This window comes from Arabidopsis thaliana, chromosome 3 (genome assembly GCF_000001735.4).
Source record: "Arabidopsis thaliana chromosome 3, partial sequence".
Lineage (NCBI taxonomy): Eukaryota > Viridiplantae > Streptophyta > Magnoliopsida > Brassicales > Brassicaceae > Arabidopsis > Arabidopsis thaliana.
In genome coordinates, this window is record NC_003074.8 from 21,413,712 (window position 1) to 21,436,224 (window position 22,513).

Below are 22,513 nucleotides of genomic sequence, written 5' to 3' on the forward strand. Positions count from 1 at the left end.
TAATCACGTGACACTGGCCCAAGAAGCCTCTCTTCGTAGTGGAGTGGTGTGGGAATTCCCTTCTTCCCATATTAAAATGTTTCGATGAATAAATGAATAGCTCTCTCTAACCTTCTTCTTTTTGTGTTTTAATGAAAATGTTTTATTTTTCTATGTAGCTTGCATTATTCGACAGCTGTTACAAACCTGACATGCATGGGATCCACACAACAACACACATATCTCTTTATATGAGTTATTCCCATTTCCCAAATTGCTGAGCAAACGACATCCGTAAGCAGAGTTAAGACTATTGAAAAGTGCATAACAATTATGGTTGTCAAAACGTTGTTTGTAAGTTGGTTTAGCTAATAATCATTATAAAGGTAGATTGTCAATGGAAATATAGTTGTAAAAGCATTTAATATCAAACCCCCAAAAGGAAGAAGCAATGTATCACAAACGATTCAATATCTTAGGTGAATTTTGCTAACTTCGACTAATTTTATGTAGAGTACGAATGTCCACAAGCAATTGTCTATGTAATGCAATTGTTCCACGTTATATGAAGCATTGCTCGTTTCTATCGTCAACTATAACATTTTTATTTTCATCAAAAGATTGTTTGGATTATTTAGTCGTATAATATTTTGAAACATATCAAACATCATGAATGCACTTCACCTCCCAAAATAAGAAGTCTAAGTCCAGTGCTAAATTTGGTTAGCGTCGTAATGATTATAAATCGTCAATAACATTGAACTGTCCAAGTGTATATATATATATATACTTAAATGATTACGAAGGAGACGTCTCTAAATTTTCTACGTTATACGTTTACACGTATAGAATTCGTCGTACATTTAAATACACGTACATGTATATACATATTTGGCACAATGATCGATACTGATACAGTGTTGTGTAATAGTAAATAGTAAATACGTTATAGGTAATGAGTGATGCAAGTCGAAACACTTCTATCGATCATTGTTCACATGTTAGTTTCGTTGGATTCAACCGATTTTCTTATAATTCATTATATATACATTCAACTTAAAGAATGAAATTCTACTTTCAAATGCATTAATTGTAAGATAGCATTAATTTGCTCATTTGCAAAGATACTTTGTTATATGTGTCTGATTAAAAAAAAAACGAATTGATGTCAGAAATGAGTGCCACAAAATCTGAACACAAAGAAATACAACAAATCGTCATTGTTTGTACCTTAATGGTTTGTTTAAGATCCATTGTAAAACAATACCTCATCGTAACAATGTGATCATATAACATTATAAGTTGATGCGTAGACATGGATTAGAAATAAGAGTCTCGCATACACACACAATGAAAGAAAAATTAAAATTGATAAGGTAGAAGAAAATATAGTGATGATGATAAAGACCGGAACATACGAAGGGCCCAGGAGACAAGGACGAAACAAAGTGGGCCCATAAAAGAAGTACCCAAAAAAAAGGACTTGTGATAAAGTTGGGCCCATCGTCGATGATCCCCTGTGAATACCCGAAGGCCAAAAATGATGGGGGGGACCCACTGACCAAGTTGCACGGCGAGTGATGTGTTCTGTTTGGGTCTAAATGGGCCGCGAAAACGATGGGCCCAACTTATTCATTGCTTTGCCAGAGTCCTTTGTGTTGTTTGTAGATTGTAGTACTAACGGCAAGCTGTTCGAGACTATTGCCAGTTTCCGGAAAAGTTTTCTGACACAGACTAACTTTTTGTTGGGTTTCCCATTCCAAGTATCAAGATATTATTAGTTTAATCTGGACGAACGTATAAATAATTCATTTCGAAAATTATCGTATGTAGTAACCAACCAGTTCAGTATTCTTAAGTGAAAAAAGTACAAAATTTCAATACGATCAAATATGTACTAGTTTAAAAAAAAAAAACATTTCTCATGCAAAATAACTGGCAAACATAAAAACGGGTTGGGTAACCTGAAACAAAACTCCAGCCCAAAATGATGCCCGCTTATACGGCCCAATAAAGCTAAAGTTTGCTGCGAACTTAAAACGGCAGCGTTTGCTAATTAGATTGAGTAAAGCGATTTCACGGTGCAACAGTCGAAGCTTCTCGACTTGTTATTGTTTCGTAGCTTCGTCGGTCCAACAAGACCTTGCGCTAGAAGAACAGTTTCGGCTTTGTTTTGTTCAATTCTCACCTCACCCCGGACAGAGTCCAAAACAACGGTTTATTTCTTGCGTTTGTCGGGAAATCAGAGTTGAGTATAATAAACACCCTTCACGACATTCTTTGCTTGTCCACCTTGGTAATCCTCCATTCACTCTCTTCACGTGTTTCTCTCTTGATAATTCTCTGATACCCGTACGCAATTTTATCTTTCCTTCTTCGTTTCTTCGATTTCAATACGTTTGGATTGTGTGTTGGTTTCATTTTTCTGATATTAGAAATTTAGTTGAAACATTACCTGCAAATTTGCAGTTCTTAACTAGATAGCTTGCTCTTTTAGCGATCCTTAAGGTATATTTTGTTATCTAGTTATGATTTTGTTTACTATACCATTGCCTCATTGGATCTATCAATGTAAAAGACTTGGAAATTGCGTTGTTGTTCTTTGTGTAGGTATCTGAAATTGGGGGACTCTTATTATAAAAGATATGATGATTTGTTACTCTCCAATTACAACATGTTCTAGGAATGCTATCAGTATCAAGAGGCATTTAGGCTCTCGCCTCTACGGCGTTGTGGCTCACGGATCATCTAAATTCTCCTGCTACAGTCTTTTATCAGGACTTTCAAGAAGACATTATACCGGTTTTCGTGTATCGGTCTCTAATAGACCTTCTAGTTGGCACGATAAAGGACTTTTTGGGTCAGTATTGATCAATCGACCAACTGTTGCTCCTAAGGAAAAGCTTGAAGTTTCTTTCTTGTCCCCTGAGGCTAATATGAAATGCTCGAAGATAGAATCTAACATGAGAAATCTCTATTGTTATTCAAGATTTGCATATACAGGTGTGATTGTTAGCTTGCTTGTTTGTTATTCTTCGACTTCCCAATCAGCGTACGCAGATTCTTCAAGGGATAAAGATGCTAACAACGTGCATCATCATTCGTCTGATGGTAAATTCCACAATGGGAAAAGAGTTTATACTGATTACTCTATCATTGGTAAGTGTCCAATAATATTGTTGCTCATCTTAGTCTTATGTCGACCGTTGTTTGATCAGAAAATGACAATGGTTTTTTAGGTATTCCGGGGGATGGCAGATGTTTGTTTCGTTCTGTAGCTCACGGATTCTGCTTACGCTCTGGGAAACTAGCTCCAGGCGAGAAGATGCAGAGAGAACTCGCTGACGAATTACGTACCAGGGTAAGTATCTATGGTTAAGAGTTTTTATCTGTCATACTTTGCCACCAAAGATCAAAGTAACTGTTGAATTGGATTCATATGGCATCGTTAGTACTTTTTCTCTCTGCTTCAGCAAAGCCTAGGTCTTAATTTCATCTATCAAAGTTCCTATCTATGTGTTATCTTTGAATGTGATAGGTTGCTGATGAGTTTATCCAAAGAAGACAGGAAACAGAATGGTGAGTTTTTCATGCTTTCAGACCAATTTTCAACTTCATTCACTGGCTATGGACTACTCTTAAACTTATACATCACATTTGTTGATCTCTTATTAATTACGAACTACTAGCAGCTTTTTCTTTGCATCTACTCATTCTGATGATTCTCATCAGGTTCGTGGAAGGAGATTTCGACACCTACGTCAGACAAATTCGGGATCCACACGTGTGGGGAGGTGAACCTGAACTCTTCATGGCTTCACACGTTCTCCAGTAAATAACCTCATCCTCTCTGTTCTTTTTGGTTCCTTAACGTTCATGATTTCAGTTTCTCATACACAATCTAGATTGAAATCTAACAAACTCCGAAATTGTGATCATAGGATGCCAATCACAGTGTATATGAAAGACGATAAAGCTGGAGGACTGATAAGTATTGCAGAATATGGTCAAGAATACGGTAAAGACGACCCAATCCGAGTCCTATACCATGGTTTTGGTCATTACGATGCCCTTTTGCTTCACGAGAGTAAAGCTTCGATTCCAAAATCTAAACTTTAGTATACTTAGTTTTGCATCTTTGACTTTTGTCAGGTGTTGATGATGTTTTTGTTTACTGACACAACCACTATCTGTATGCCTTGTAGAATGTAACCTTTTTTTACCTTTTACTTTGAATAAAAATTTTCAGTTTCAAATGATATGCTCGCTTCAAAATCTTAGCTTCTGGATAGATACAAAGCTTATTGTAGATACTCGAAAAGAGTATATGTGGTCAGTGTGATATCAGGCCATTGTGGTTGAAAAGTTGAATAATGATTTAAAATGGTCCCAAACGTGACAAAAGTTAGTTCTACTTCATAGAATTGAGTGGATTACACACTAGAGACATTGTAGCTAAGAAAAGTGTAAAAATGTCGGACTAGAGAACTATTGGTCACCCTTGAAGTCGTTGACGACATCGTATGGGATGGGAGTGATAGTCTCCAAGGTCATACCTTCGACCATGAATCCTAGTTTGGGTCCTTTAGGCTACCTCTTTGTGCTAATGGTTTCTCCTCTGGCTTTGGATGCAGCCTTGAGCTCATCATTTTTCTTCTTCCTCAGCTTGAACTCCACAGCACATCTTGACTGCTGCACATGCTCCACAAGAACATGGATCCTCTTCCTTATGATCTTATCGCCAATCTGATAAACCCACCTCAAGCAAAAACTCAAAAATCAGTGTAGAGCAGATATTGTCATAGCTTCTATAGAGACAAAGAAAGAAGAGTAACTAAATCTAAACTGTGAAAGTACAAGGTTAGTGTATTTGTTCTTTGATGATTATAGGTTGCTAATCACAGTATATATGAAGCACAAGAAAGTTAGTATATATCGCAAGTTAGGGTGAAAAGTAAAGGAGATCAGATTAAAGTCCTATATCCCATGGTTTTGGTCACTACACTGCCTTTTTGATTCATGTTAAGCAAAACTTCAATCCAAAAGTAAAGGATGGATATGCTTGTTTTGAACCGGTATGAATGCCATCCGGTACGGTTGTTGTTGGGGACATAAGTGGGATATTCACATGCATCTTTGTAATTGGTGACTTTTTGTCAGGTGGTGATATATTTTTTTTTTTTTTATGTTTCTGACACAGCCACCACAATCTATAGTATGTCTTATAAAATGTTACCTTTCAAGTACCATATACCCTTTAATTTGAATAAAATTTCAAATAATTTGGTCGTTTCAAAATCATAGCTTGTGTGCCACACATTGTCAAAATCGTGATAATACAAACTACAAAGTTCATAATATTTGTGGGCACTCAAAAGATATGGTCAGTGTGATATAAGTAGTGTTGTTGGTCAGGCCACTGTGCTTGAAATGAAATGATTTTTTTTTTTAACTGAAAAATGAAAAAAACTAAAAACAATACTTCAAAGATGTTCTGTTTGCTGATCAAGCCAAGTAATGTTCACCAGCTAAGTTTAGTAATTAGTGTTGTTTAGGTTCATGTCTCCTACTACAAATGCAAATTCAAAATCTTGTCGTCAGACTCGGTTTCCAAGTAATAAAAAGCCTAACTCGTGCTCATTTTCCAACAAAAACCAAAACCAATAATCATCTACATCACCATCTTAACACCAACAAAATTTAGAATTTTTTAAACAAACAATTAAAAAGCACAGAGCAACACACCTGCATCAGTCAATAACTAAAAACTTTGGATTTATCAATCAAAATAACTAAACTGTCACAGAGCAACAACACATTATTTTATTAGTATTTCAAATTTATATCCATTACCAAATACATCTTCCAACACTTTTTAAGCTCCCACAAGAATTCAAAAAACTTTCCTATGTCTACATTACAACCACGTTGCTACTTTGGAACCCCATCACCCTAATTCCTCTCTTTCGTCTTCTTCTTCCCTCGTCTCTCTCTCTCCGCAACTCCTCGTTGCATCACTTTACATTGAAACATAATCTGTAGATATTAAACAAAGTCTTTTGCAAGATTCTGATTCTCTAGACAAATATGCAGTTTCTTCGACTTCTTACACTTCTTGTTTCTTCCTACTTCTTCTTCTTCATCAACTTCTCCTCCTCACTGAATCCAGATGGGTTGTCTCTACTTGCTCTCAAATCCGCAATCTTACGAGACCCGACACGTGTAATGACTTCCTGGTCTGAGTCCGACCCGACTCCATGTCACTGGCCTGGAATCATCTGCACACATGGCCGAGTCACCTCACTCGTTCTCTCCGGAAGAAGACTCTCAGGTTACATACCCTCTAAACTCGGTCTACTCGACTCACTCATAAAACTCGACCTTGCTCGTAACAATTTCTCAAAACCAGTGCCGACTCGTCTCTTCAACGCCGTTAATCTCCGTTACATTGATCTCTCTCACAACTCAATCTCCGGCCCAATTCCGGCCCAAATCCAATCCCTCAAGAATCTCACTCACATTGATTTCTCCTCCAATCTACTCAACGGTTCACTCCCTCAGTCACTCACTCAACTCGGAAGCTTAGTCGGCACACTCAATCTCTCTTACAACAGTTTCTCCGGCGAAATTCCGCCGTCGTATGGCCGTTTTCCAGTCTTTGTCAGCTTAGATCTCGGCCACAATAATCTCACCGGAAAAATACCTCAGATTGGCTCTCTCTTAAACCAAGGACCAACAGCGTTCGCCGGAAACTCTGAGCTCTGTGGTTTCCCATTACAGAAGCTGTGTAAAGATGAAGGTACGAACCCTAAGCTCGTCGCTCCAAAACCAGAAGGCTCGCAAATCCTCCCGAAGAAACCAAACCCTAGCTTCATCGACAAGGACGGAAGAAAGAATAAACCGATCACCGGATCCGTAACGGTTTCTCTCATCTCCGGAGTCTCAATCGTAATCGGAGCAGTTTCTATCTCCGTATGGCTGATTCGAAGAAAATTAAGCTCCACTGTGAGTACACCGGAAAAAAACAACACGGCGGCGCCATTGGATGATGCGGCGGATGAGGAGGAGAAGGAAGGTAAATTCGTGGTGATGGACGAAGGATTCGAGCTCGAGCTCGAGGATTTGCTGAGAGCATCGGCTTACGTCGTCGGAAAGAGCAGAAGTGGGATTGTGTACAGAGTAGTGGCCGGAATGGGATCAGGTACAGTGGCGGCTACGTTTACGTCATCCACCGTCGTTGCTGTGAGAAGGCTAAGCGACGGAGATGCCACGTGGCGGCGGAAGGATTTCGAAAATGAAGTGGAGGCTATAAGTAGAGTCCAACATCCAAATATCGTACGGCTAAGAGCTTATTACTATGCTGAGGACGAGAGGCTCTTGATCACTGATTACATACGCAACGGCAGCTTGTACTCTGCCTTACATGGTAATTTACTAATCTTCATTAATCAACCACTAATTATGAGACTAATCTCAATTTTGTTTTATGAATCTTGGTGTTGACAAAAAAGAGAGGTTTGTTTTGGAGTTTGTGCTCTTGAACCAGTTGATTGGTGAATCTGTATAGATAGAGTTTTTTTTTTGTCTATATTAGATTGTATGATAATAGAAAATTTGTTGGCGTCTTCTTCTTGGTCTTTTCTGTTTCAAAATCACATGTTTGGTAACTGTTATGGTTCCAGAGAAACTTGGATTTTTCTTCTCGTCGAAAACAACAACGTAAATTCTGTTTTTGCGACAGTTTTGGATTAGGATAGAGCAATGTAGAAGGTGGTGCAAAGATTCTATTTGTCTTAGCTTGATGAGAGAATATTGTTGGTTACGTTTAAGAGGTTAAGATTGGTATTAAGGTCGTGTTTAATGAGACAGAAACAAGCAGAGGTCAGATTAAGATATGAGCATAGAGTTGAGATTTTTTTCCAGAATTTGTTTGTTGTTTGTGATCATTGATTTGAGAAGAGGGTTTTGATTTTTTTGTAGGTGGACCCTCGAATACTCTGCCTTCACTCTCTTGGCCTGAAAGATTACTTATTGCACAAGGAACAGCTCGTGGCTTGATGTATATACATGAGTACAGCCCAAGAAAGTACGTTCATGGCAACCTGAAATCAACCAAAATCCTGCTTGATGATGAATTACTGCCTCGCATCTCAGGCTTCGGTCTTACACGTTTGGTATCAGGTTACTCCAAACTCATCGGTTCGCTATCCGCCACAAGGCAAAGCTTAGACCAAACCTACTTAACCTCTGCTACAACGGTGACAAGAATCACAGCTCCCACTGTTGCTTACCTTGCACCTGAGGCTCGGGCTTCTTCTGGTTGCAAATTATCTCAGAAGTGCGATGTCTATTCGTTTGGGGTTGTCCTAATGGAGTTGTTGACTGGCCGTTTGCCCAATGCTTCCTCTAAAAACAATGGCGAAGAACTCGTGCGTGTTGTGAGGAACTGGGTCAAGGAAGAGAAGCCGTTGAGTGAGATTTTAGACCCGGAGATTCTGAACAAAGGTCACGCAGATAAGCAAGTTATTGCAGCCATTCATGTCGCCTTGAACTGCACGGAAATGGATCCAGAGGTTCGTCCGAGGATGAGATCAGTGTCTGAGAGTCTCGGCCGGATCAAATCGGACTGAGCACGTTCGAGGGAACTCAGAAAGTAAGTTAGAAATGTTGCAATTCCGTTGAGTGTAAAATTCATGCACCATCATGTTTTGCTTCTCAATGAGTAGTATATTTTTGGCATGTTGTAGGGTTTAGGGATCATGATCATCATGTAGCCACTCTCCTTTGTTATACATTTGTAACGGATGAAGGAAAGTACTTGATTGTTTCTTGGGTTTAACATATAAGCCTTGACCCTCTTTCTAGAATATCAAATCAAGTCGCTTTAACCCTTTAACAATGATATTAGATCTTTTAATGTAGCATTAACAATGATGTGTGTTTCAAGAGAATACAAAACGGTTATTAGATCATAAAACAGGTGAATAATACTAATGGTTTTAGAAACCACCAAGCTAGCCAATGTTAGAGTTAACGCACAGTCGGTTACTACTTAGCATGGTCTAAAAACATACATTCACAATATAAATACTCGTAACGAAACATTGCAAACCATAAAATAAAGAATAAAAGATGGCTTCCCAAAGAAAACTGATAATGGTTGTGATACTATCGTCGTTGCTCATGAAAGTAGCATTATCTCAATACGGTGTAGTGATGGGTAAGAGTATATTCAAATGGGAATTTTTTCCAATGATATCTGTATACATCACAAACGATATCGGAGGTGGTTTGGTGCTACATTCTGGTTGTTATACTAGCAGAAATGGGTATCGTCGTATTAGAGACTTTTTTCCAGGGAGTATGAAAATATTCGCTGAATTCAGGAAAACTTACTGGGGACGAACTCGCTATCATTGTGAATTTAGATTTGGAGATGAAACACAAATACATCGTTTTTCTCTTTATAAAGATATCAGAGATAATATTGACAAATATCAGTGCAGACACTGTTTTTGGTCCATCAGAAGGAATGGACCTTGTGCTCTTAATTCACATACTGGAAAATATGATATTTGTTATGCTTGGGATAAATAAACCAATTATATATATATATATATATATATATATATATATATATTGTTGTTTATATGATGATAATAAGTATATGATAACAAAGTTAATATTTGAACTCATGTTCATTATTAGGCAATGGTTTAGTGAATATGTGTTGTGGTGTGGGCTAAGAAATTTTACCAATACCACCCACTTACAGATTTAGAACATGATATAATACGGAGTATGACTTTTGTTAATTAATATTGGAGAAATCAATAATACATTTCTTAAGTCTTGAATTCCGACCAATTAACGTTATTAGCTTTTATGAAAGTCTTATTGTAAAAAAGAATCTCATTGACCCATTTGAAAATTACTATCTCGGGGTTGTCCTAATGGAGTTGTTGACTGGCCGTTTGCCCAATGCTTCCTATAAAAACAATGGCGATTGGAGAAGAACTTGTGCATGTTGTGAGGAAACTGGGTGGCTGAGATTTTAGACGCAGATAAGCAAGTTATTGCAGCCATTCATGTTGCCTTGAACTGCACGGAAATGGATCCAGAGGTTCGTCCGAGGATGAGATTAGTGTCTGAGAGTCTTGGCAGTATCAAATCGGACTGAGCTAGTTTCGAAGTAACTTAGAAAGTTAGTTAGAAATTTTCCAATTCTGTTGTGTAAAATTCATGCACCATTATGTTTTGATTCTCTATGAGTAGTATCTGTTTGGCATGTTGTACGGTTTAGGGATCCTGATCATCATGCCTCTGTCCTTTATTGTACATTTGTAATAGATAAAGGAAGATACTTTCTTGTTACTTGGGTTTAACATTTAAGCCTTGACACTCTTTCTAGAATATCAAATCAAGTCGCTTTAACATAACCTACAATTAGATCTTTTAATGTAGCATTAACAATGATGTGTGTTTCAAGAGAATACAAAACGGTCATTAGATGAATACTAATGTTTTTTTTTTGTTTCCTTTAATTTAGAAACAGCCAAGGTAGCCAGTGTTATAAGTTAAGGCACAGTCGTCAGTTACAAGCTAACACCGTCTAAGAAAAATACATTCACAATATAAATACTCATTTAACGAAACATTGCAAACCATAAAACAAAAGAAAAAAAGATGGCTTCCGAAAGAAAACTGATAATGGTTGTGATACTATCGTCGTTGCTCATGAAAGTAGCATTATCTCAAAACGGTGTAGTGATGGGTAAGAATATATTCAAATGGGAATTGTTTCCGAAAATATTTGTATACATCTCAAACGAAAGTGATGTGGACTTGCATTCTAGTTGTTATTTTAACGGAAATTCGATTGATCGTTACCGAGGATTAGTTTTACCGTGGCGTAGGAGATTACTCGTTCAATTCTGGAAAAGGTTTTGGGGAGGAACTCGCTATGTTTGTCAATTTAGATTTGGGAATGAAAGACAAATACGTCATTTTACTATTTATAAAGATAACAGAGATAATATTCACAAATATGAGTGCAGACACTGTTTTTGGACCATCAGAAGGAATGGACCTTGTGCCTTAAATTCACATACTGGAAGATATGACATTTGTTATGCTTGGGATAAATAAACCAGTAATATATTGTTCTTTATATGATGATAATAATTAAAGGGTGATGAACTAATACTGGTTAATTTTCCAGTTGAATGATACAACGTATTTAATATAATCGGACTGTATAATTTTTGAGTCACGGCCGTATCAAATCGGCTAGTTTTGAGGTAACTCAGCAAGTAAGTTAGAAATTTTGCAATTCCGTTGACTGTAAAATTCATGCACCATCATGTTTTGATTCTATATGAGTGAGTAGTATCTTTTTGGCATGTTGTTGGGTTTAGGGATCCTGATCATCATGTCACTCTCCTTTGTTGTACATTTGTTATAGATGAAGGAAAGTACTTTATTGTTTCTTGGGTTTAACATATAAGCCTTGACCCTCTTTCTAGAATAACAAATCAAGTCGCTTTAAGCCTTTAACCTACAATTAGATTTTTTAATGGTAGCATTAACAATAATGTGTGTTTCAATAGAATGCAAAACGGTTATTAGATCATAAACCCCCAAGCTAGCAAGTCAATGTTTTAAGTTAACGCACGGTACGTTACAACTTAACATGGTCTAAACAAATTCATTAACAAGCCTATAAATATATGAATAGAAAACGAACCTCAACGAAACATTGCAAACCATAACATAAAGAAGAGAAAAGATGGCTTCCCATAGAAAACTGATAATGCTTGTGATACTATCCTTGCTTATGAAAGTAGCATTATCTCAAAACGGTGTAGTGATGGGTGAGAATATATTCAAATCGGATTTTTCTTTTGAAAATATATGTATACATCACAAACGATATCGGAGATGGTTTGGTGCTAAATTCTAGTTGTCGTAGTAATGGGAATTATTAAGACCAAGTATTTTTACCGGGGCGTACGACGGAATTCGTTCAGTTTAGGAAAAGTTTACGGGGACTAACTCGTAACGTTTGTATGTTTATATTTGGTCATAAAGCACAACGTATTACTATTTATAAAGATAGCAGAGATAATATTGACAAATATCAGTGCTGAAACTGATTTTGGTCCATCATAGTGTATGGAGCTTGTGCTCTTGATGCACAGACTCGAGAATATGATCTTTGTTATGCTTGGGACTAATAAACATATTATATATGGTGATAAACTGATAATAGTTATATACAAAAAAAATTACTATCTGAACTCATGTTCTTATTATGCAATATGTAACGGTAAGATCTGTGCCGTTGAACGGTTGGATCGGTAAGGCGTAGAGAAACTCAGGTAGGCTTTGATCACAGACAAACTTTACTCGGTTATTTGCATTAGGTTTTACAAGGGTAAAAATGTAATCTCAGAGACAAGGAGACGATTTTTTTAAGCGTTGATCCCGCCTGTGATGCAAAATTTGAAATTTGTTTCGCACACGTGTGAGAGAGCCTTCTACCGCACGTGCCAGTGCCTTCGGATTTGTTTCCTCATTATAATCCCGCTCAGGAGGCGACCTTGAAATATTGCCCAGATCGTCACTCTCCCCAAGAAAGCTCTCTTCTCTCTCTCACTCTCTCTCTCTCATTGTCTCTCTACACAGTTTTGGAGTTTATCAATAGCTTTATTGAAGATTCAAAGGTAAACACAAATCCATGGTGTTTCTTCTTCTATTTGATTGCGTTTATAGACGTTAGGGTGGGGTTTACCGGTGTTCTTGTGACTCGATTTGAAATTGGAATCGGGTGATTTGTGATTTCATTTTGGGATTGTTTGTGATAACCTTTGGTTGTGTTCTCCGTTTCTTGATATATTATTCTGGAAATTTTGGGGTTGATTTTTAAGGAGAAATGAACGATTTGATTTCTGGGTAAAACCCTAGGGTTTCTTCATTCAGTTTTGATGTTTCAGTCTCTAATTGAATCTATGTTGTTGTTTGTTTCAGCGACGTTATCAAAATGCCAGAAGCAAGAGATCGAACCGAGAGGCCTGTGGATTACTCGACTATATTTGCCAACCGACGGAGACATGGTATTTTACTTGACGAGCCAGATTCACGGCTTAGTTTGATTGAATCTCCGGTGAATCCAGATATTGGGTCTATTGGTGGAACGGGCGGGCTTGTGAGAGGCAATTTCACTACATGGAGGCCTGGTAATGGCAGAGGTGGTCACACTCCATTTAGATTGCCACAGGGAAGAGAGAATATGCCCATAGTGACCGCTAGGCGTGGAAGAGGTGGTGGTTTGTTGCCTTCTTGGTATCCAAGAACACCTCTACGCGACATAACTCATATTGTGCGGGTAAATTGACAAGCTCTTTTGTGTTTTCCTGTTGATTCTTCTTTGTATAATCAGTTTTGGTCTGGCATGGGTTTTGCTTTGCAGCTTGGTTAAATGTTTGGGATCTCTCTTGTTTGTGGTGTAGCACATGGAAAATGGTTTCTCTGAGTCTAAGTTTCCCCATTGGTTTTTGTAATCCTTCTTTTGAGCTGAATTAGGAATCTGCTACTGATAGGTTTGGTTTGTTAAAGCGTTTCTGTTTATTATTGATCATAGCAGGCTTGCTTAGCCTATCTGTATAAGTTTTATCACATAGATTTGTTGCCTTAAGGCTTGCTTAGCCTGGCGATTTATTCTGTTGACACTCTTGAACTACAGGCTATTGAGAGAAGAAGAGGAGCTGGGACTGGAGGAGACGATGGCCGAGTTATTGAGATCCCAACTCATCGACAAGTTGGTGTTCTTGAATCTCCAGTACCACTGTCAGGAGAACACAAATGCTCGATGGTCACTCCTGGACCATCTGTGGGATTCAAGCGTAGTTGCCCACCATCAACTGCTAAAGTTCAAAAGATGTTACTTGACATCACTAAAGAGATAGCTGAGGAAGAAGCTGGCTTCATCACACCCGAGAAGAAGCTACTCAATTCTATTGACAAAGTTGAGAAAATTGTGATGGCGGAGATCCAGAAGTTGAAGAGCACTCCTCAAGCTAAAAGGGAAGAGCGGGAGAAGAGGGTGCGGACTTTAATGACTATGCGATGATCTTTACTTAGGAGAAGAGACCAGATGCGATGATCCTTACTTAGGAGAAGAGACCATAGAGGTATATCTGCTTAAAGGTTCCTGCACAGTGAGTACATCATCTTCTTATGATATCATAGATGGATCTACAGGTCATCCTCTAATGACATATCTTCACAAGTTCGGTGGTTTCTTAGACTTGTATCATTTTCTGATGATTTTATTAGAAGCGTCAATCATCTTTTGACGATTTTATAGGATACTCGTTTTGGAAAATCATTGTTCTGATGATAGAATAGATCAGGAATCATCTGCTGATGATGATATCATAGGAAAGATTATAATAGTTCACACATTTCATATCTGAAGTGTCATCACTTGTAGACGATTTTGGCTTGTTGTTGACTTTCAATAATTGAGTTGTATATAAGTATTGAATGTTTGGTTTTATTGCTTTGTAACTGTTGACATACGGTGTTTGCCTATCTCTTTCTGCACACTTGATTTCGTAGCTAAATTCCAAGTTCTGTTAAATATTCCAAGCTTTCTATCTCAATCATTGACAAAAAATGTTCCAAGTAGCAAACAATTTACTAACAAGCACTAATACTACTTCAAAAGTCTAAAATCAGTGGAGTATAAATTTTAGAGGAGTAAGATTTTGACTTTCAAGTGTTAAGCGTAGTTTCAAGTTAGAAATATATGTATTTCTAGATTCACAACTAAGATTCGTTACTCTATGGAATGAAGACTTCATATTTCACTTAGTAGAATTTGGACAACACTCATGAACGACCAGAGAACATAATTATGTATTATATAGAAGCAACACCAACTGAATCAGTACCAAGAATATTAACAGTTAAATAGAGAAAGAAGAGTTTTTTTTCGAAAATAAATAGATTCCAGTGTCTTAAGGTGCCAAAATGAGGAGTTTTCAATCACCCAATGACATCTAAACATAATGACACAAGACGAGAAAATATTCAGAGCTTGTCATCAGTTTTGGTGCGTTCTCTTTTTTGAGGTTTTAGACAAGAGCAGGATACTGCTTGGACTGCAGCTTCACCCTTTTCTTGTACTCAACTGGATCCTGCACAATAATCATCAACAATCACTCGACTTAGTTCCTTCCTATGTTTCAAAACCTAATATTGTGTTTAGAGTTTTCATTTCTAAATGTACCTGACAGAAGAGATGATAACCATCTGTCTGTGCAGGGTCAGCGGGATTCGGTGTGTCAAGTAAATCCTGAATACCAACAAGAATCTGCTTCACGGTGATGGCTGGTCTCCATCCCTATGGATATACACATAACAAAAGAGAGCTTGAGGATAAAGCTGGCTTTTGCTCATGGAGAAATGCAAAGAAAGAAACAGTAGAGTACTTACATAATCCTCGTTAAGGATAGAGAGACAGACAGTTCCAGATGGATAGACATTAGGGTGGAAAAACCCTTGTGGAAATTTACATTTCGGAGGTTTGCTCGGATAATCCTCACTGAAGTGCATCGTTAATGGAAAGAATCCACCTTCCCAATCAGTCTGCAGCAGAGAAACATGTAAAATTAGCTATAAACAACAGTAAAGATTGATATTAGCAATTGCTCTTGCAGTAACACTCTTATTAGCCATGTCAAAGTAAGATACACAGCAGAGTTCAGTTTCAATGTCGTATTCAAGACCAAAATCATATGCACCAATAAAAAAACATCATACAAGATAAACAAGGAGATAGATACACAGCTACTCTTCCCACTAACATTCATATTAGATAATCTTCCACGGCTCTATGTGTAAGCAAATATGAGAGAATCATCAAACAGAATCACAAAGAAAAAGAAGGGAAGAGACTGGTGAAGCTTAAAACTTTGAAGAACTAAGAATCAGAAGATGATAAAAACAAAGACTTTAGCCCAAATCAATAAACCCTAATTTCAATCTCTTTTTTGTTGCTACTAATACAAACCAGAAGAAAACAAGCAGAGGAATAAGAAAACTGAAGAAACCTAATTTCACGATTGATACTTACCCCAGCTTTACCAGGTATAGTGCAATGCCACACCATTAGATTCACAGTTCCATCCTGCCCCGTCTCCGGCTTTGCCACAAAACCCTAAATTTCACCATCAACAAGAAGAAACCCAATCAGTAATCAGAGACCATGAACAATCAACAGAAACCCAAAACCCATAAATCAAAATCACGAATTTGGAGAAATAGAAGACACGAAATCACTTACATGAGGATGATTCTTCCTCCACGATTTCCTCTCTTCAGCTAAACGACCACGAGCGATTCCACTAGCCATATCTCTCTCTCTCTCTCTCTTTAGAATCTCACTCTACAATATCTAAATCTCTCTCTTCTGATTTGTCTCGCTCGCTCTCCAATCTCTATCTCTCTATATATAAACTCGAAGAAGACACAAATAGGAGATTGGGGGAAGATGGAATGTGAAGTTACAGATGTACCCCTATGTTAAAGCTTTAGAAGGGTAATCGGAGTATCGTACGGTCCAGATTTCGCGGCGAATAAATGTCCTTTCGTCCTACTTCCTCCACTTTAATGGTTATTGACCGGTCAATTATTAAATTTTAACCAGGTATAATTATTATCTACTATATCATAAAATAAATGAAAAGACGTAATGAAAAAGTCAATGGATAAATGTGGCGTGAAACCTACGCGATGATACCCAAAAAAGCTACCAAAAGATTCTTTCTCTGCCATAACGTATCATCCCATTTGTCACGTGGCCCATTACCATATCTGGGCCCATTTACTTTGTGTTCTTAACTCTTAAGCTTGCTTTAATTATTCCCCTCTTCTTCTTAATGGTTGGTCTTTCTAGAATAAAAGTATCTCACCTGGCAAACATTTGTCAAACAGAATGGTCGGAAAAAAAATAAAATATCAAAGCTTTCAATGAATTTTTGTGTAAGAATGTTATTTAGCGAACATATATTCCCAATATGATAGTTTTTTTGGTTATAACCAACTTTGGATGTATTAGAAAAATGGTTTTTTCTTGAAACTTGTATTTGACCATTAGACCAAACTGTGACAACCTCTAATCTCAACAGCAACCAACCCAATGGCACCAAACTCCTAAAGCTCCAGTGATAAAACACAAAAACCAGAGAGGCATAGATTATGACTTACTAACCAGTGACAAGAACATCAAAACCACACAAGATACTTCTTTACTACTTTCAAACAAAAGTCTTAATAATGTTAAAAGACAGACGGATACATCATCACCATCACCAAGAAAAGAGTCATCATGACATTTTTAACAATGAACAAACTAAAAAGAGTCATCATGATATTTTTAACAAGAACAAACTACAAGTCTTATAGAAGTTTTCTTCGGTATTGGAAGCAGTTTTTGCAGGTCAGAGCATGCAATCAGTTCTTGCAGGAAGCCTTCTGAAGAAATTGAGAGGAACGGATGGTAGTTTGTATCTGAACCTCGGATGTCTCAGAGCATAGATTCCAATACAAAGAGCCACAACCTGGAAAGGTGTCACATAGAGAATGACTGCGGCAATCAAGCAGAACAAGACGAAGAGCGCTGTTGCACGCGGATCACGCCAGCTTAGCAGAGACTGAAGCCTTTCTCCTTGAGTTGCTAGATCACCTACCACTGTCTGAATCCTACCAGCAATACTCCTCAACCTGTCATACCTCATCCTGACTATGTCAGATGGTCGGGAAGTAGGAAAAGTGTCGAACTCTTCATCTAGCTCGTCGGGGTGGGCTGAGTCAGCGTGAGAGAGACGTGTGTCCATGTGAGGAGGATGCCTCGGTCTCCAACGGTAGTACCAGATACCGATGAGGAAGAGGTAGAGGAAGATGGTGGGCAAGATTAGTTCGGGATAGAGCACAAGGATGATGAACAAGAGATGGATCAAGACTGTTGTGATTGGATTCTTCCAGTTGCAGATTTGTTCAAACCATTTTCCTACTGCGATTAACCCACTCAAAACTCCCATAATCCTGAAAAAGTTTGCTTTGCTTCTCCGCATACTCCACATGTGAGAACCCACATCAAGCATATACTCAACTACTTCTTTCCTTAGAGGTGGTTCTGCTCGGGTCAGCCTCATCGATACAATCTGAGTCGCTTGATGCCTCAAGTTATCAAGCTGGCTAACCGTCAGTGGATGGATATAATGCATCTTCGGTAAGAGAGGCTGTGAGTACATATACATCATGTTGAGCAATGAAGAGCAAGTGAATCTCACAGCTAAGTGAATTTCTCCCATTTTCTTGACTCCGTTAGGATGGAGCACCAAAAGAGGGTATGAATGTGTATAAACTCGATCAGTCTCGAGAGTAGAAAGCCTGATTCTTACCTTCCCGATTCTTGAATCTTTTGCTCCTCCAATCTTCTCACCTCCATGGAGATGGCAGTTATCAAAAACTCCAACAGTAACAACGGTGCACGGATCAAAAACCTCCCAAGTATATTGCTCATTCCATCTTGGTGTAAAGCTGTCAATGATTGTCCGAGTTCGAATCCATTTCTGTCCGTACTTCGCCACACAATATGCATCTGTGGTTCCCCGGCCGTCTTTGGTTTTCATAGGCATCAGACCTGTAGCATTCAGTATCCCCAACTCCAGTACACCGATATTAGGCTTCCATAGTTGCTTCGCTGTTGGTCTAAGATCACTGCTGTAATGCGTAGACTCATCGAGAACGTGATACCCTCCTTCCAAACATATTCTCATGTGAATCCTGCTAGCGAATTTGGTCTCCTTCTTCTCTCCATCGACCATAATATGCTTCTCGAGATTGTACCACCTGCTGTTCACCGGTTTATGGTCAAATCTTCTGTCCAAATACTGCAACGGGATCGCACATCTCCCCAAGACTTCATCTTTGTTTGGAGCAACTCTATCTTCCACGCTGAGGATCAAAGGTTCCTCAAATGGCTCTGCTGCGACAAACATCAAATCCTCATTCCACATGGGATTAATAGTCCTGCTCTGCGATACTCTAGTCCTCAACGCCTGGTTTCCCACTATAGCCTTCACATAAACCTCGGGATATCTTTGCTTATCAGTTGGTATCAAATCTTGAGCTTCAATTACATTAACCCTGAGGTACCAAAGCTTAGGAGAAAGATAAACCTTGGAACGGATGTTGGCAAGAGCATCAGTACCACTAACAGTTGCAGCATCAGAGTGCCAAGCTTCAGGGAAAGCTTCATCAGCTTGAGTACCAAACCAAACAGCCAACATAAGCTCTCCCTTGACTTTATCACCTTTCCTATCCTCGAGCCTATACCATTGCGGAGCCAAGGGACTATCAGGAGGAACTCTCTTAGGTACCTCATTCAAATCAAAGACAACCCGACCAATCAAATCATCTTTGACAAAATCCTTGTCCTTGACAGTAGCTTCAAGGAAAGAAGCTTGAATCCTATCTTTAGAAAAGGCGAAAACTTGGTTCCACTCAGGATTAGATTTCTTCTCGAAATGCCTAGTGGTGCCTTTGTAGTTTCCAAGCTTAACCTCAACATAAGGGTCACAACTACCAGTCATATCCTTGCCAGGTAACTCCTTTGCCTTAACCACACGAACATAGAGATACTGCATTTGCTCAACAAGGTCATAAGTACTGGTAAGCTTATCTCCAGAGAGTTTTCCTCCACCTAGATGAGGTCTCGTCTCCTTCAAGGAGAAATCTTCAGGAGGTGGTCTCTGCATCTTGCAGGCTTTAAGAAGACACACTAAACAAAGTTTCCTACACAGTTCCAAAACCACAAAAACGATTATTAAACATTCATATTCAATATTAGCTTAAAAAAGAGTTAAAAAACTTACTAGTGGGGTTTGTCGAGACAACTAATTTCTTCTCCACTTCAAAATCAGTAAATCTGAGAGAACACAACCATTTCAAAGAAAGCTAAGTGAAAAAACTCAGGTTTTGGGTAGGTGATGAAAATGCAGAGAAATAATAAAGTTGAAAAAGAATCTCGAATAAAGCATCGTATATTTTTTTTCTAGATCTTAAACAAAAAAAAACCTCGTTAGTATCTCCAAGGCAGAATCTAACGGCACAAATTCATGAATCCAAAAAAAAAAAAAACATATTCATGAAGCAACTTCATCGAGAGAAAACATACTTTTTTCTTCTTCTCGGAAACAGAACTACCAAAAAGACAATGAAGCAACGCGAATTACGCTGTGGGTGAAGATTTTAAAACCCAAATTTCCTTCTTTTGTTTCTCGATTTCAATGAGAGACAACACCAAACACAGAAAACGACAGAGAGAAAATAAAACCATGGAAAGGGAAAAAAAGAAGAAGAAGCAGAGAGCATGCGAGTTGGAGAAAATAGCCATTAGAGTAAGTTACAACGAAGAGAACCCTCTACTCAATAAAATTCTCAAAATACATGGAATAGCAGTTAGACGAAGATTAAAAAAAAAAAGGGAAGGTAAAGAAGACAAACCTTAGATCTTGAGAGAAGAATGGATCAGAATAAGAGACCCGGAAACGATTAAGACAGTCTCCTCTCCTCCTCCATAAATAAATACTAAAAGAAAGAGTCTCCTCTCCTCTCTTCTTCCTCGTTTTTTTCAACCCAAAATTAAATTTATAAAAAATTAAAGAGAGAAGAAGACAAGTAATAAAAAGCAGAGGAGAAGTACTGGGAAAAGAAAGTTCTGGAGAGAGTAAATAAACATTGAAGAAGGGATTTGTGTGTGCTCTCTCTCTTGTGTTTTATTGTCGTCGTCTTCTTCTTCTGCTTTTTTCTACAGTTTCCTTCTTTTTTTAACTCGGTGAAATACAAAAAAAAGAGAGGCACTGTTGCATACCAAATCGAGGTGGGGTCCATTTATAAATAAAAACACGCAAAGACATACTTCTCTCAGTTTTGAAATACCCTACATTACACACGTGTGGGAGACGACGGTCCTGCGTAATCTTTCAACGGTGGTCAAATTTTACAAAATTATAATAATCCCTCTTATTAACTTACTAAATATGGAATTTTAGCAGACAAACTATTGCATAATTGTGCAATTGATCTGGCCACTCAAAAGAAATGAAAAACACTATGGAATTGAAGAAGTCATTGGATTCCTCATCCTCGAGTGTTTTGGGTGAAGCATACGTACATTTATACAAAAGCCGTGTTTTGCTTTTTGCTGGACCCCGTTACTATTTTTTGTTAATTTTTCTGGTCAATAACGAAATAAATAAGTTAGGGGGTCCCATTTCGTTTTATCTTGTTGTCTGTCTACATAAGTATTTTTATTTTATCTTTCTTTCCTTCAAAATTTACCTTAAACGTCTAAATCTCTATCACGATCCGAATTCATAATTCCTACATTTATGTGTTTTATCTATCTAGACATGTGCATGCTTTTTTTACTTGATATAGGATTTTTTTATCTTCGTTTATCCAAACAAACAAATAAATGGTCACTGCTTTTGCTTTTTAACAAGTTTTTATTTTCTGTCTATGTAAAAGCCATCATGATTCGTTTAGGTGAATCAGAAGAAAATAACTCTGGGTAAAATTCCAAAATGTATACTATCAAATGGATATAGATAGACGACAAGTTTTAAACGCGTTAGCGAACTCTTCTTGTGGCTTTGGTATTTTAGTTTATTAGGTATAAAATGGAAATCATCCACACTTCGGAGCAATTGTTACAAAAATGCGATTATCTTTCTACCGACTAATGTTGGGTAGACATAATTAGTTTACAAAATGTTCTTTTTCCATTTGTCACCAAAGTTTTCTTCATTATTTTATGAAACAAGACTTGGGCAGTTGGACATATATACTATATTAGTAGTTAAATTGCATATGTTTGATCTGTTGATTTGTATATTCAGTTCTTAAACTAAATAACAAGTACTAACTATATTTCAGTATTTGTATATAATCATTTAGTATCGAAACGGTCTCGTGGTCGTGGCACCTTTAATTGCTGAGAGGGCCGTCTTTTACTTTTCGTTCTAGCTTTATGATGTGCCACCGAGTAGTTAAGAGAATGCTTCTGCTCCAAGTATTTTGACATAATTTAATCAAAAGTATTAGCTACTTTACACGGACAATAATCTAATTTTATAATTAGAGTAAGATAGAAATTAAAGAAGATATTGGTAGTCGTTGCAAATGACACGTGTTGATCATGCTTTGCTCGCATTTGTATAGCTTCGACTTGAAGGATTTCAGTCCACCGTACGTTTACCACGATCGAGTCACCCACTACGGTCATAACTAATACTATAATTTGATAAGTGTAATAAGAAGACAAATGATAAAAAAAAAAGAAGAAGACAAATTTGCTAAGATGACAGTTTGTAATCCATATCTTATCACATCTACAAGAGAGATATATACAACTCTTTTTCTTAAGAGATGATTAATGCGTTAAACAAGTTTAACCAGT

General features: G+C 37.7%; 7 protein-coding genes, 1 long non-coding RNA gene and 2 pseudogenes across 18 annotated transcripts; 6 read left to right on the forward strand and 4 right to left on the reverse strand.

Annotated features, from left to right (window-relative positions):
• The first annotated feature begins 2,048 nt into the window (after positions 1–2,048).
• AT3G57810 (Cysteine proteinases superfamily protein) lies at positions 2,049–4,250 on the forward strand. Of its 4 annotated transcripts, none has more exons than NM_001084838.2 (6): positions 2,049–2,487; positions 2,590–3,138; positions 3,219–3,340; positions 3,518–3,558; positions 3,712–3,810; positions 3,921–4,237. In NM_001084838.2, exons 2-6 carry the CDS (start codon positions 2,625–2,627, stop codon positions 4,096–4,098), a joined length of 954 nt encoding a protein of 317 aa, NP_001078307.1. In that variant the 5' UTR covers positions 2,049–2,487; positions 2,590–2,624; the 3' UTR covers positions 4,099–4,237. The 4 variants fall into 4 exon arrangements, with proteins under 4 accessions (NP_001078307.1, NP_001319786.1, NP_850716.1 ...); NM_180385.3 differs by having other exon boundaries at positions 2,051–2,275; positions 3,921–4,250; NM_001339892.1 differs by having other exon boundaries at positions 2,050–2,275; positions 3,219–3,558.
• A 96-nt stretch (positions 4,251–4,346) lies between these two features.
• Positions 4,347–5,100, reverse strand: AT3G57820 (annotated as a pseudogene). Its single transcript has one exon.
• A 637-nt stretch (positions 5,101–5,737) lies between these two features.
• AT3G57830 (Leucine-rich repeat protein kinase family protein) lies at positions 5,738–8,891 on the forward strand. 3 transcript variants are annotated; one of them, NM_001339895.1, is made up of 3 exons: positions 5,806–7,405; positions 7,960–8,632; positions 8,727–8,835. In NM_001339895.1, exons 1-2 carry the CDS (start codon positions 6,067–6,069, stop codon positions 8,607–8,609), a joined length of 1,989 nt encoding a protein of 662 aa, NP_001326829.1. In that variant the 5' UTR covers positions 5,806–6,066; the 3' UTR covers positions 8,610–8,632; positions 8,727–8,835. The 3 variants fall into 3 exon arrangements, with proteins under 3 accessions (NP_191342.1, NP_001326830.1, NP_001326829.1); NM_115645.3 differs by having other exon boundaries at positions 5,738–7,405; positions 7,960–8,891; NM_001339894.1 differs by having other exon boundaries at positions 5,787–7,860; positions 7,960–8,868.
• A 220-nt stretch (positions 8,892–9,111) lies between these two features.
• On the forward strand, positions 9,112–9,576 carry AT3G57840 (Plant self-incompatibility protein S1 family; the record flags this gene model as incomplete). The annotated part of the gene is made up of 1 exon (NM_115646.1): positions 9,112–9,576. One exon carries the CDS (start codon positions 9,112–9,114, stop codon positions 9,574–9,576), a length of 465 nt encoding a protein of 154 aa, NP_191343.1.
• A 403-nt stretch (positions 9,577–9,979) lies between these two features.
• AT3G09015 lies at positions 9,980–10,285 on the reverse strand. The gene has a single exon (NR_141502.1). It is a non-coding gene; the product is annotated as an other RNA (long non-coding RNA).
• A 380-nt stretch (positions 10,286–10,665) lies between these two features.
• AT3G57850 (uncharacterized protein) lies at positions 10,666–11,110 on the forward strand (the record flags this gene model as incomplete). The annotated part of the gene is made up of 2 exons (NM_115647.2): positions 10,666–10,753; positions 10,896–11,110. 2 exons carry the CDS (start codon positions 10,666–10,668, stop codon positions 11,078–11,080), a joined length of 273 nt encoding a protein of 90 aa, NP_191344.1. The 3' UTR covers positions 11,081–11,110.
• A 657-nt stretch (positions 11,111–11,767) lies between these two features.
• On the forward strand, positions 11,768–12,215 carry AT3G57854 (annotated as a pseudogene). The gene has a single exon.
• A 358-nt stretch (positions 12,216–12,573) lies between these two features.
• On the forward strand, positions 12,574–14,629 carry UVI4-LIKE (UV-B-insensitive 4-like protein). The gene is made up of 3 exons (NM_115648.5): positions 12,574–12,704; positions 13,009–13,366; positions 13,724–14,629. Exons 2-3 carry the CDS (start codon positions 13,022–13,024, stop codon positions 14,108–14,110), a joined length of 732 nt encoding a protein of 243 aa, NP_191345.1. The 5' UTR covers positions 12,574–12,704; positions 13,009–13,021; the 3' UTR covers positions 14,111–14,629.
• Positions 14,630–14,784: 155 nt separating this feature from the next.
• Positions 14,785–16,687, reverse strand: SCE1 (sumo conjugation enzyme 1). Its single transcript, NM_115649.3, has 5 exons — positions 16,331–16,687; positions 16,121–16,204; positions 15,481–15,633; positions 15,275–15,388; positions 14,785–15,182 (listed from the first exon to the last, which is right to left on the reverse strand). Exons 1-5 carry the CDS (start codon positions 16,397–16,399, stop codon positions 15,120–15,122), a joined length of 483 nt encoding a protein of 160 aa, NP_191346.1. The 5' UTR covers positions 16,400–16,687; the 3' UTR covers positions 14,785–15,119.
• A 523-nt stretch (positions 16,688–17,210) lies between these two features.
• Positions 17,211–20,937, reverse strand: AT3G57880 (Calcium-dependent lipid-binding (CaLB domain) plant phosphoribosyltransferase family protein). Of its 4 annotated transcripts, none has more exons than NM_115650.5 (3): positions 20,557–20,937; positions 19,926–19,978; positions 17,227–19,845 (listed from the first exon to the last, which is right to left on the reverse strand). In NM_115650.5, the coding sequence occupies exon 3, from the start codon at positions 19,806–19,808 to the stop codon at positions 17,487–17,489; it is 2,322 nt and encodes a 773-aa protein (NP_191347.1). In that variant the 5' UTR covers positions 19,809–19,845; positions 19,926–19,978; positions 20,557–20,937; the 3' UTR covers positions 17,227–17,486. The 4 variants fall into 4 exon arrangements, with proteins under 4 accessions (NP_001327705.1, NP_191347.1, NP_001327706.1 ...); NM_001339897.1 differs by having other exon boundaries at positions 20,228–20,937; NM_001339896.1 differs by lacking the exon at positions 20,557–20,937 and having other exon boundaries at positions 17,211–19,845; positions 19,926–20,243.
• Positions 20,938–22,513: the final 1,576 nt, after the last annotated feature.

Coding starts and splice junctions, on each gene's coding strand:
- AT3G57810 (NM_001084838.2), top strand. CDS start 2,625: ATGATGATTTGTTACTCTCCAATTACAACATGTTCTAGGAATGCTATC. Junction 3,139..3,218: donor TACTGATTACTCTATCATTG/GTAAGTGTCCAA, acceptor ATGGTTTTTTAG/GTATTCCGGGGGATGGCAGA. Junction 3,341..3,517: donor CTGACGAATTACGTACCAGG/GTAAGTATCTAT, acceptor TGAATGTGATAG/GTTGCTGATGAGTTTATCCA.
- AT3G57880 (NM_001339896.1), bottom strand. CDS start 19,808: ATGCAGAGACCACCTCCTGAAGATTTCTCCTTGAAGGAGACGAGACCT.
- AT3G57830 (NM_115645.3), top strand. CDS start 6,067: ATGCAGTTTCTTCGACTTCTTACACTTCTTGTTTCTTCCTACTTCTTC. Junction 7,406..7,959: donor CTTGTACTCTGCCTTACATG/GTAATTTACTAA, acceptor ATTTTTTTGTAG/GTGGACCCTCGAATACTCTG.
- UVI4-LIKE (NM_115648.5), top strand. CDS start 13,022: ATGCCAGAAGCAAGAGATCGAACCGAGAGGCCTGTGGATTACTCGACT. Junction 13,367..13,723: donor ACATAACTCATATTGTGCGG/GTAAATTGACAA, acceptor CTTGAACTACAG/GCTATTGAGAGAAGAAGAGG.
- SCE1 (NM_115649.3), bottom strand. CDS start 16,399: ATGGCTAGTGGAATCGCTCGTGGTCGTTTAGCTGAAGAGAGGAAATCG. Junction 15,389..15,480: donor CTATCCTTAACGAGGATTAT/GTAAGTACTCTA, acceptor GTATATCCATAG/GGATGGAGACCAGCCATCAC. Junction 15,183..15,274: donor GTTATCATCTCTTCTGTCAG/GTACATTTAGAA, acceptor ATTATTGTGCAG/GATCCAGTTGAGTACAAGAA.